This window comes from Puntigrus tetrazona, chromosome 4, assembly GCF_018831695.1.
Source record: "Puntigrus tetrazona isolate hp1 chromosome 4, ASM1883169v1, whole genome shotgun sequence".
Classification (NCBI taxonomy): Eukaryota; Metazoa; Chordata; class Actinopteri; order Cypriniformes; family Cyprinidae; genus Puntigrus; species Puntigrus tetrazona.
This window is the reverse complement of record NC_056702.1, coordinates 28,372,826-28,385,325: the sequence shown is the minus strand read 5'-3', so window position 1 is coordinate 28,385,325 and position 12,500 is coordinate 28,372,826. Positions and strand designations below refer to the sequence as shown.

The window sequence follows — 12,500 nt, the reverse complement described above, 5'->3', positions numbered from 1 at the left end:
AATGCAATTGCTTTTAAATATCTGCTGACCAGTGCTGTCATCGTTAAACGACACTGAAAGTATAACTGAAATCTTAGTTATAAAATATTACTTTTTTTCCGTATTAAAAAAAATCCAATAAAATGAAAGAAAATAAAATGGGATAAATAAGAACAAAAATGAAAAAAACCTCAAATAAATAAGTACTTAATCTTAAATGTATGTGTGTGTGTGTGTGTATATATATATATATATATATATATATATATATATATATATATATATATATATATATATATATATAAAAGAAAAATATAAAAAAATAATTCAAATGAAAGAGGACTAAAAATAAAAAATAAGCCAAAAATTTTAAATATTTATAAATACTATATTAGTGTATAATTATTAACACTGCTGAAATGACTGAAATAAAAGATAATATTTTATTACTTCTAAAATAATTCCAAGTTTTAATTAAAAACTATAATAGTACCTCAACGATCCTAAAATAACATTGCTTACTGAAAGCATTGATTTGTACACCGTACATAAGCATTCAGCATATGTCCATCTGTAGGTAAATGTGTGTGCTTTTAAATAAAAATGATCGATTTTGTGGCTCTAAAAATATAAAACAGTTAGCATAGAAAGTATAGCATTGAAGTTGGTCATTTGTTGTCTGTTTGAGAAACTCTTCAGGACGCTGTCGCAGCTCGCAGCCAATCCAGAGTGCACCAGTGGGATTTACGCTGGGATTTGACCACTGCCCGTCGATGCAGACCGCCCCGGAGGCTTACAGGTCCAGGTTCGCCCCGATTGGCCGGTGGGTTTGGGAGAGGCACAAGGACACGCAGCAGGTGAGCGGCGGTCAGCGAGCGAGCGAGGGGCTTTCAGGTGAGCAGCGGTCAGCATGGGCAGCGGGAGCAGCAGCAGCGGCGGGGCCGTCGTGGAGAGCAGGTGAGCTCACACACCTTCACCTGGATCGAAGCGCTCTCGAAAGCGGTCAAGAGACCACCAATACTAGTCTAAAACATGAAATGCTGCATGCATATATGAAGAGTTCAAATGCAAAAGCCTCTAATAAAGCCTTTTAGTGCTATTTAGAAGTACTTTCACTACAAATGCGTTAAATCCCAGCCTGGACCCATTCAGAAGTAACAGCGCTTCCGTTGAAGCCTGTACATAGGAGCCAAAAAGACTAGCTTTAGTTATAAAGAAAAAAGTCTTCTGCATCTGAACTCTTCATATTTAAAGGTTCGATCTCGCTGATCCTCAAATATGGCCAAAGTTTCCTATAAGCCTGTTATTTTAGTCAGCGTCACAGCGTTAAAGTGGTAATGCATGGGGATTGCTTACAAAAGTGGCTCGGTTTGATCTGCAGAGGCCTGAACGTCGACAAAAAAAACATGCACAGGTGAAACGTCTTTGAGCTGAAACACCTCTGTCTGTGACCACCAGGTGGAGAAATGCTGTGACTGGGCACTTTTAAAAAAACAGCTTGCGTGCTACGTTGCTGTCACCTAGTTATATTGCATTGCAGTTCAATGCAGAGGTCACTTCCAGTTCTGGGAATCAATCACGAGATGAAAAGCTGATGCATATGTGTTCAGATATGTGTAATATAGCCCTATACTTCCACTTATTACACTCCATATCATTCCTGGTTGAAAGCACGTAAAGCAATAGTGCAGATTTGAAATCTGTGCCATGAAAAAGGGTGCATTTCAATCTTTATGTGGCTGAACTCACCTTAGTGCTGATCTTCCACATGCTTCCATAATGTTGCATTGGCTTTACTTCTATATCCGAGCTAAAACAGAGACAGAAAAATGTTTTCACTGCTATTGGTGACAGCATACGCACACTAGAGGGTGCTATTAATTAACGAATGCCACAGCTGCCCTAATGAACGTCTCCAAGCGACACGAATATACAATTATTCGTGCATTTCATGACTTCATATTTACCTAGTGCCAGTAACATACTTACAATGATGTTATCAAATGGTAATAACCGATTATTGTATGACTACCTTATTTCTGAGTCATGCTTTTTAGCAAAGAAAACGTTTATTATATATATATATATATATATATATATATATATATATATATATATATATATATATATATATATATATATATATATATATGGTACAAAAACAATGGTGCACGTACAAACGACATAATATTGGCACAGAACTTGTTCAAACAACAAGGTTTATACCATGTCACATGCTCAAAAACATGGTAAATGCACAAAACGCAGGACTAACGGGGCGTCCGTCGGGACTGGTTGTAATTTGTGATGCAAGCACGTTAATGTCGTGATGATGAACTATATATGCGACATTTCACGGTAGAATCTCGTCGGTGTTTGCTCTTTAAAGGGTTAAAAACGAACGCAGATACTGTGGGTCTGGATTAAGGCGGAAGCACATCAATTTCGCTATAAATACACACAGGCGAATAGATTTATACGGGCAATACCTCCACTGCGTTATTTAAACACGTACGTTAGATTATCAACAAGCACTTTGTCATTCGTTTATAGTTTAACAGCGGCTCAGCATCCTCCCGTCACGTGATCTCCTCGTGCTCAGGCACCGTGCCGTATCCTGCGTTCTGATTGGACCGTTCCACTTCCCTCATCCGGCGTTTCATAATCCCCCATCAGGAAGCTTGGCTTCGTTTATCAATACTAGAGCGCTTCGCGGACTTTTCTCAGATCGGCGAAAGACCAAGAAACCTTTAGAGCTCTTTACTCGGCAAAGACATTACGAAATATTGCCGAAAAAGCGGTTATCGTGACGTTTTTATAGTTTGACGTCACTAGTATTCATCCGCGCGTGCCTTCGACGGAAGTAGTTCCCGGTAGGTTTGGCGGATCACCTTGAGCTCGAGATCCGGAGCGCATCAGTCTCGGCCCGACCACCAACGGACGCAGGTGAGTGTCTCCAGAGCAGCACTCACTAAAACCAGCATCACAATAGTCGTATTTTTCATTAGGGACGTTATTGTGTACACTTTTAGCTGGGTTTTCGGTCGTTCAGAGCAGCTGCTATCATAAAATAGCGCAGGTTTGGTTCTTTCCAGTCGGTATTTCTCCATCCCTAAGTCTTTTTTTTGTGCAATTTGTGTTTAATTTCCTTTTCACTCATTTTCCGCCACACGTACCGTTTCAATCTTAGATTTGGCTGCGTTTTCCGCCGTTTTATGCCGACTAGCTGTCTTAACGGCCGTCGTCGGTTGTCATTTTCATGTTGACGGTTGCTCTATAACCTTCATTCATTTGGAATTCGTTAGAATCTGAGGCGTGCGTGCGCGCCCTCGTGCCGCCGGAGAATGTGACGCAGAGGCGGGACGTGACCCGCAGCGCGTCCGCCGCGTTCCTCCCAGCAAACACCTGTGTGAATGCAGATGAAGATTATGAGGAAGAGGATGGTGATGTTTGATCTTAAAAGAGGCTCTAAACGCTCAGTTTGTTTGCGTTGACGTACGATTTGTGTTTTTATTAATTAATTAGTTCAGCGCATTAATCTATTGCTCTTTATTAGGTGAACGCATGCATGAATGAACGGTTCCGGCTCAGAAACGCTGCTCTGCCTGCATCTGAATCGCGGTCTGGCTCTCTTCGTGTGGGCGCTCACTTTATTGATAGGTGCTAATTATGATGCTGCATCATGTTTTTGCGAGGGAGGAGTTGGGCCTCTTTCTGTGTTCGTCTTGCAATCACGTACCTTGACACTTTCTGCATTGTCAGATTTTTAGGTTGACGACAAGCCAGTGCGTCTTCAGAAATAAGTGGACTTCTTCCAAAGGTGGCTCTGTTCCCGTTCAGAATACAGACACAATGCAGCTCCAGTTTTGTTTCTGCCGCACACTGACAAAAATCTGAGATTTGTGAGGGGGGAAAAAGTGAATTGTGAGAAACGTAATTGCAATAAAATAAAGTGAATAGAAAGTTGCAGCTATTTTTTTTTTCAGTGGAACAAGCTTCCCTAGCATGCTGTTGAAAATTGCATTTAATAGTCAAAAAATAGTCAGAGGCACTTAGAAGTATTAGTAAATTTGCCAGTTTGGTTCCAGATTTAAGCTGCTTTTCCACATGCGACCTGCAGAAATGTGTGTTTGTTTCATTACATCGTCTGTATGAAATAAATTTTACGATCCAGGTTGAAAGAGCAGTTCGTTAAATGCTATTAAGTGAATTCTTCGTCCTGTAATTCAAACATCCTGGGAACTGGATTGAAACGAAGCGCTGCTGTATATGCATGGCTTGAGTTCACGTGCATTAGCAGGCGACAAATTAAGTTTATTACGAACACTGTTGGACGTTTCGACATCTGTTTAATCAAACTGTCACACAGGCAGTTTTCAGTTCTGTCGATGCAATATGGGAATGTATTCTGTAACATCCTGTTGAGTTACGCCAGAATGTCAAAGGCGGCTGGTTTAGTAGAAGAAGAGGCCGGTGAAACAGACACCTACAGCTCTGTGACACAAACCGACAGATAAGGGACAACAGATATTAGTCATTTGTTCTGAATCATAAAGCGAACGGACTCACCTCAGTAGCTTTTGACTGCAGTAGATATGAGTTCATACTGGTACAATCCCAACTGGTCCGGTGCTCCTTATAGCATCCCGTTCCTGTTTTAGCCCGGCATTGTAATGTGATCTCCACTAAACCCTGCCGTTTACCGCCTGCAGCCGGTCCACAGCTAAACCAGCGTGTTCGGGGGCTAATGTGGGCCTGGAGTCTCATTAGAGTCCTGCTCGTGCAGGACGGCAAGCGTGACTTGCGTGTTTTATCCTCTTCGAAGGGAAGAGGATTTAGCGCTCTGTGTCCTCGGCGGCACGATGCGTGCTGCTTCATTCTGGCCGGCGCCGCGATCGGGGAGGGAAGGTCACACAATCTGGCGCTCCTCCGCAGGGCTCTGAATGACGCGCGGTGCATCGTTTCTCAGAGCCGAAGGGCCTACAGGTGGGTTTAGGGCTGCTTGCTTGGACCCAAAGGACAACTACGGTTACTAAACCCGTTATTGTAGGTGTCAAAGCTGTTTCAGATCAGTGGGATTGACTGAGTGTGTGTTTAGAGGCGGGATTGCTGCAGACACTAGAGGAGACTTTAGGGCCGGTCACACTACAACATTTTATTTTTTTTCTTACTATGGAAGTCAATGATGATCAATGTGCCTGTGACTTTAACTGGGGAAAAAATGAATAACGTTTACAAGAGAAATTTAGTCACAGATTGATGCATAAACCATATAACTATAGCAAACAGTGCACTCATGTAACGTAGTATATGCTTTTATAGCAAATATCTGTTGTTTGACACTATATATCTTCATATGAACTATACTATTGCTCGCGTGGCTGTAAAAGTGTATTGTTTATCTTTTAATTATAGCACGCGTCCTTAAGTCTCATAACTATAATCTTGTTTTGAATGTGAGATTAGTCCTGTTCATTGGGCTCAAGATCAAGACCGTTTGCATTGCTGGGATTTTTGGAGACAAAGCGGGGAATGTGATTATAAAACAGGCCTAAAATAACACGACATTCATTTCCTGGCTAACGCTGACCTTCAGTGTCCTTGTTAGCGTTGTCTGTTGAGGCGCCTAGCCATCAATATCATGACGACAGGTTCGTTTGCCATGCTGCGTGCGGTATGTACCTTAGTTAGCATTGACATCTCATTTACTCAAACCACAGCTTGCGTCATTTCCCATAGTAACAGGAAGTGGAATAACCCCTCCTTTCTGTATGAGTGTGTGTGGCTCGCTGCACGAGGGCCTGGATTTTCCGCCCGGCCTGTCTTAGTCATCACATGACTACGTGAGGAAGAGTGTGTGTGCGAGTCGCTGTGATGTGAATCTGCTCACGTACGACAGGCCCACCGTGTGGTTTTGTTAGTTTAGCGACCGCAGAGGCATCCTCGACCAAACCCATGCCGTGGTCATGTGACTGGTTTCACTTTCCAGTAAGAAGATTTAATGCCTATAGCTGACTGTTTGCACACATTGCTGAACGCATCTGATTTGACGTCGATGCTATAATGCACGGTTCAGTCGGATCCTGATTCACGTGTGCTAACAGAGCGGTAATTGGCTCTTTCCTGCGCTTCAGGCTGTGTTAGTGGGATTATCTGTTTTATATTGAGCTTTAGTAGCGTCTGCCTTAAGACACACAATCCAGGTCAGCTCAAACAGACGTGTGTGTGTGGGATTATTGCTATATGACTTCACTGACCGTAAAGACATGTCAGTGTGTAGTCACATTCCCAGGATGTAAGTCTGTTTGTATAAGATTCATTGATTTTATTGTTCTGTGCGTTTGATCTTCCCCCAGCATTGCCTTGGAGCTGTTTGGAGTTTTTGTATAGCACCATTTACAATAGTGTAAGAGGTTAGATTTTAGAGGGCATGATTGACTCAATTATGTAGTTGGGTTTTTTGGGGGGTTTTTTCCACCAGGAGTATTAGCAACAGATAGGTAAGAAGCTGGAATCTGCATTTGGTGTGATTTTTGTCTCTAATGTGAAGGTTGGGCTTGGTCCTTCATGTCCGCTTTGATCATAGGATCGTGATGATATTGAGAGAGACCTAAGAGAAGGTTTTATATTCACTTGTTAAGGTGAGTGTTGGAGTAGCATAACGTGGAAAGGAAACATTCCTTTTTGCCACACCTTTAACGCACACACACACACACACACACACACACACACTATGTTCAGAGGAGCTTGCATGAGGATAGCTCTTTAGCTCAGTTTATGTGACTCTAAATTCTTAACTATATTTCCTGGACATTTATGGCTTCAGGCACCCTCCAGAGAACCTGTTACAGTTCATGCGGTTGGGTTTAATCACTACAGTCTGCTGTGTTTACCTTAAACATCTACTCCTGTTTACAGTCACTTGTTGTCTCTCAGTCTTTAAACGCATCTGACGTCTGATCAGTTGTCCGCATAAATGCCATGTCATCGGTCTCTTTTTCTCTCTGTAGGATATTACCCATCTCCTCCACGATGCCCCATACTAAGCCTCAGGATATGGGCTCTGCCTTCATCCAGACTCAGCAGCTCAATGCTGCCATGGCAGACACCTTCTTGGAGCACATGTGTCTGCTGGATATCGACTCTGAGCCCACCATCGCCCGCAACACTGGAATCATCTGCACCATCGGTCAGTGGATGCTCGGACGTCTCTCACACACACACACACACACACACACACACACACACACAGACAGCTTTATAATACAGCGGAGATCTATCACATTAGCTTCTGTGATCACACTTCAGTAAATTCTCTTGTGGGTTGTGTGTCATTTAGGTGTTTAATTACTCCAGGTCTTGTCTGATAAGTGCTTTTTGTTTTAGCTCAGACGGGTTTCCCCAAACGATCCCTGTCTGCCGTTTGTTCTGTAACTTTGGATTGTTTTTCTTCTCATGTGGCGGTGCTTTGAGAAAACACAAGTTAAATGGTTTTAATGGAGACGTAGCGGTGATTGAATGTGGCTTGTGATACAGGGCCGGCCTCTCGCTCTGTGGATACGCTGAAGGAGATGATCAAGTCTGGAATGAACATTGCTCGTCTCAACTTCTCTCACGGCTCGCATGAGGTAAATACTTCTTGATTTTCTCTGTCTCTGTGTCTCTCTCACATCTGTCCAGAGTTACTAGCAGAAATGATGCTAAAACTTTCCTCATTTAACTTCTCTGAGGCTCAAAACGTAAGGTTTTTGAGCTAAAAGAACAGTTAAGGCATTCGGGGTCAAAGGCCACGGAGAGAGAGTGAGTGTAACCTAATCTAAAGTGAGGCTGTTATAAATAGTTTATCTGTTCTTTCCTCACGGAGAGCTTATCGTGTCTCAACCGCATAAAGGGTGGAGGTTTTTTTTTTTTTTTTTTTGCACACTAATAGTTCATACGGGTTCCACAGGTTCACGACATGAGCTGCAGGTTCGAAAATTCAGCTGATATTTCTGAATGACAGACAGAGCTGTCGTGAATAGAATTCATTCTTTGTATTTAGCTCGATCCGATCCGGTTTGTTCAGCTTAACGTGGCTAAGGTTAATTCAGGGCAAAATCGTGCCATTTTAATTTAATTTAAAAATGAAAATTTGCAAAAACATTGGTACGTTTTGTCCCATTCATACCTGAAAGCTGACCCTTATCTGGATTCTCCTATCAAGGGCTTTGGGTTAAACACATTCTGCCATACAACAAACATTTCACGCTCCTAAACAAACACAGGCCTGTGGATTTTCCCAACAGCGTGACCTTGAATATAGAGCTACTGAAACGAAAGCGATTAGCATCACAGCTGTGTGACCTCGCTAACATCATGGGTCAAAGGTACACGAGGTTTATTACTACTTCTGCGTGGTCAGTAAATCAAATCCTAACGGATGAACTTTGTATCCTGTCATATCTCGCACGGCACGCAGTGTCTACTCATCCGTGTGTGTGTGAGAGTAACCCAGTTTCAGTAGTCTAGACACACACACCTTGACCATTGCTTAGCTGCGTGTGTTTGAGCGTGTTAAGAATGACGTAACCGGTGCGGTCAGGTAATAATCGTACTGCCGTGAGACGTTCAAGTGCGCTTTCCTGTAGCATCTCCAATTATGATGCGATTAGAGTGATGTTTTTTATTATTATTAATCTCTTATTTCTTCTGTCTGTCAGTATCACGGTGAAACTATTAAAAATGTACGTGAAGCGTGTGCCAGCTTCGAGCCGGGCAGCATCCAGTACAGGCCAGTGGGCATCGCTCTAGACACCAAGGGACCAGAAATCCGAACCGGACTCATTAAAGGGGTGAGTGCACCCTTGATCCGCTGGTGCCTTTCGTTAGTGCAAGGATTAATAGTTTGTCTTTTCCAGAGCGGCACGGCTGAGGTCGAGCTGAAGAAGGGGAATAAGATCAAAGTGACCTTAGACGATTCTTTCATGGAGAACTGTGACGAGGATACGCTCTGGCTGGACTACAAGAACATCACCAAAGTGGTTGAAGTGGGCAGCAAGGTCTATATTGATGATGGACTCATTTCTCTCCAGGTCCAGGAGATCGGTGAGTGACGGGGTTTGCCATGTTAATGAAATTTACCAGTAACAGGGTTTCTGTAGGTCTTAAAATGTCTTAATTCCTGCTTCCACAGATTAATGAGGTGTTGAATTAGAAGATAAAGTTGCGGCATTAAATGCATTTTACTAAAATTATATTGTCTTGTTTTCTAGTGTAAATATCTAAACTATCATAAACCAACATACTGTTACTTGAGAAGGAAAATTAAGTCAATTTGTGGAAGCTGGAATGAATAATTATTGGTCTACAGAATAAAAGTCATTTTGTCATATTTGTTCGTTTTAATTTTAAAATTTATATTAAGTCTACTTCCAATTGTTCCTTCTCCACTCAGTCTTAAATGGTCTTAAATTTACCCTATGATCAATCAAATACTTGTTTTTTGTTTTGACTGCTGAAATTCGGTAAATAGTTAAGTCTTGATTTTTGTAAGTGATTCGTTTATGGTTTGACACGGCAGAGCGCTTCTACTGTGGACGCTGTGTTATGTGCAGAATCATCTTTTTCTGCTGGATGAATATTACGTCTCTTCCTCAGGTTCTGACTATCTGCTGTGTGAAATTGAGAACGGAGGAACTCTGGGTAGTAAGAAGGGTGTCAATCTGCCGGGTGCCGCGGTCGACCTGCCCGCCGTCTCCGCGAAAGACGTCAAGGACCTGCAGTTCGGCGTGCAGATGGGAGTCGACATGATCTTTGCCTCTTTCATCCGCAAGGCAGCTGATGTGCACGAGGTGCGCAAAGTGCTGGGAGAGAAGGGCAAGAACATCAAGATCATCAGCAAGCTGGAGAACCACGAGGGCGTGCGCAGGTGAGGGGGTGACTCCCGCTTCCCGTTAGATGTGTAAAAATGACTTGGGTTTGAATGCGTCTCCTTTTATTGACCAGGTTTGATGAGATCATGGAGGCCAGTGATGGCATCATGGTCGCTCGAGGAGACCTTGGTATTGAAATCCCCACAGAAAAGGTCTTTCTGGCCCAGAAGATGATGATTGGTCGCTGCAACAAAGCAGGAAAGCCAATCATCTGTGCCACTCAGGTCAGCTAGCCTACAACCCCATGTCTGATACTGGCTCACAAAACCAGTCGTAATTTCTAAGATTTATACAACTTCTGAATATCAAACACAATACAAAACTACTTAAGTTCTCAGTAATGCATATGACTAACCAAAAATTAACTTTATGCATTTATGGCAGGAAATTTACAAAATATCTCCATGGAACATGATCTTTACTTAAAAAAAAAAAAAAAAAAAGATTTTTAGCATACATGAAAAATTGATCATTTTGATGTATTGTTTTCTATTAATACAAATATTCAAATGTGCTACCGATGACTGCGCTTGTGCTCCAGGCTCGCTCATTAGCATGCATTCTCCGGAAAATACATCTCAACTTCAAGCAGGTCTGTCATATGCTCTCGTGTAATATTAATCAGCAGGGCTTTTTTTTGTAGATGTTGGAGAGCATGATCAAGAAGCCTCGCCCCACGCGTGCCGAGGGCAGCGACGTGGCCAACGCCGTTCTGGACGGAGCCGACTGCATCATGCTGAGCGGAGAGACGGCTAAAGGAGACTATCCTCTGGAGGCCGTCCGCACCCAGCACATGGTGAGAGCGCCCCCTGCTGACACACACTTCAACACTCGTACACGTTAGAGTACCTGACTCATGCCTCGTGTTTTCACTCACAACTTACTCATCCTAAAAAAAAAAAAAAAAAATAAAAGGAATTTCCAAAAAAATGTTACGGGTTAAATACAACTTCTCGAAGATGGGTACAGTAATGCATTTGCCGGGACATTTAAAAACAGAAATGTGATGCTTGTCTTTTTGTTAAACCACTTACCTTTCAATAAAAAGGTATGTTTGTACAATGGGGTCCAAAAGCCTAGAGACCATGTTGTTTTTTAATTCTGTCTAAACCTAAACGTTTCTGCACTTCATGCACTGCGTTGCATTTCACCTGGAAGTAATCCAGAATCTGAAATATTATTTGAATTTCGTAACATTTATTTTGCTTTCTAAAATCCCCAAGCTTTTAAATTCTGTCCTAAATGTTCAGTGTACTCTCTGACTTCTGTACCCCATTGTAAATTTAGTGTTTAGCCCGTAATATTTTTTAATGCCAAAGCATCTTTCATGACTTTTATTCTCTCATATGCATGTGTTTTGCCTTCACTAGCTGGTTGTGTTTTCTGAGTTTTGTCAGGGTCAGTTACAGACAACAGCCTTCGCTGAAGCTCACGGTTCATTTTAACATTTAAATTGATCTTTTTATATATATATATATATATATATATAAAATATATATATATATATATTTCTGTCTGCCTGTTCTTGACGAGCTTGATTAAATCCATCCATGTGCTCAAGCTTGGCATATTTCAATGCCCAGATATTCCTGAACTTGGAAATATTCATCAGCAGATTAAATCTCTTGGCCTTAACAAAGCTGGTTCGTTGCGAGTGAGCTCAAAGCTTCCTGAGACCAGCATGCTTGATCTTCATTTCCTTTCTCGTTGCGCTCGACCTTTCCTCTTCACTCACTCCTTCTGGGCTTGTTTTTGACAGCTTTTAGCTTTTGCATGAGTTTCTTTTAGGAATGCACAGTATTATCGGAAGGTTATCGGTTTGAAAAAGTGATGCTGAAATGCCTTGTCAATAAGACCGTATGTTCATTCTGGATTAGATTCGACACGTTTAGTTTGAGAATGCGTGTACAGAACGATCCCTAAAAAAAAAAAAAAAAAAAAATCAAGATGCTTGTGTTTCTGAATAAAGAGGTATCAATGTCAAGTTAGATTGGATGAATCAAAAATTTAATTGTTTTTTTTTTTTTTCTTCAAATGGATTATGAAAACTATAAAACAAGACTGTATTAATGTTTGAGTTCTGACAGTTTTTTGGTCAAAATCGCCAGAATTATGCTGCCATAAAGCAGCTTTACTAAATAATCTAGACATGTTTTGAAACCAACATCAGCCAAAATAATTAGAAAAATATCGGCAAATCTAATATTGTGCATCCCTATTTTTATTGTTTAACCCTGATATCACAAATCACTTACCTTTTCCTGGTCACAGATTTAATTATGTCCATATTTAAAATATTTATGAGTTAATGGTGGTGGGTTAGCTCTAATTTACATTAATTTGCATTTAATGGTTTGCTGTAAGAGTCTGGATGTTTTAATATTCATAACTTTTTTTTTTTTTTTTTTTTTTTTCTACTAATCTTCTCCTCTGAACTAACCTCTGCACTAATTTCCTCCTTTTGTTTCCCCCCTTTTTTTTTTTTTTTTTTTTTTTATACCTCCCTTTTCCTGTCCCCTTTTTCTTCTCCCTCTGGATCTGTTCATCATCACCTCTCGTGTGTGTCTGTCTTTCTCGTGCCGGCTGCATCAGATCGCTCGCGAGGCGGAG

The 12,500-nt window shown here is 41.5% G+C and overlaps 1 protein-coding gene and 1 long non-coding RNA gene across 4 annotated transcripts in view; one reads left to right on the top strand and one right to left on the bottom strand.

The window, feature by feature from the left end:
* LOC122342705 overlaps nucleotides 1-4,714 on the bottom strand; it is a 5,343-nt gene extending 629 nt beyond the window's left edge. The window contains exons 1-3 of the long non-coding RNA XR_006250633.1: nucleotides 4,549-4,714; nucleotides 3,156-3,872; nucleotides 1,729-1,789 (exon numbers count right to left, since the gene is read on the bottom strand). This is a non-coding gene — a long non-coding RNA (uncharacterized LOC122342705). The remainder of the gene's footprint in view (nucleotides 1-1,728; nucleotides 1,790-3,155; nucleotides 3,873-4,548) is intronic.
* pkma (pyruvate kinase M1/2a) overlaps nucleotides 2,769-12,500 on the top strand; it is a 14,103-nt gene continuing 4,371 nt past the window's right edge. Inside the window, exons 1-9 of one of the 3 annotated variants that reach the window (XM_043236728.1) lie at nucleotides 2,769-2,925; nucleotides 6,990-7,168; nucleotides 7,516-7,607; nucleotides 8,679-8,810; nucleotides 8,877-9,063; nucleotides 9,616-9,886; nucleotides 9,964-10,114; nucleotides 10,534-10,686; nucleotides 12,483-12,500. The exon at nucleotides 12,483-12,500 is cut by the window's right edge and continues 149 nt beyond it. In XM_043236728.1, the coding sequence (XP_043092663.1) occupies nucleotides 7,012-7,168; nucleotides 7,516-7,607; nucleotides 8,679-8,810; nucleotides 8,877-9,063; nucleotides 9,616-9,886; nucleotides 9,964-10,114; nucleotides 10,534-10,686; nucleotides 12,483-12,500 (1,161 nt within the window). In that variant the 5' untranslated portion in view covers nucleotides 2,769-2,925; nucleotides 6,990-7,011. Of the gene's footprint in view, nucleotides 2,926-4,711; nucleotides 4,966-6,989; nucleotides 7,169-7,515; nucleotides 7,608-8,678; nucleotides 8,811-8,876; nucleotides 9,064-9,615; nucleotides 9,887-9,963; nucleotides 10,115-10,533; nucleotides 10,687-12,482 lie in introns of those variants that run through there. The other 2 variants (XM_043236726.1, XM_043236727.1) reach the window with 2 other exon arrangements.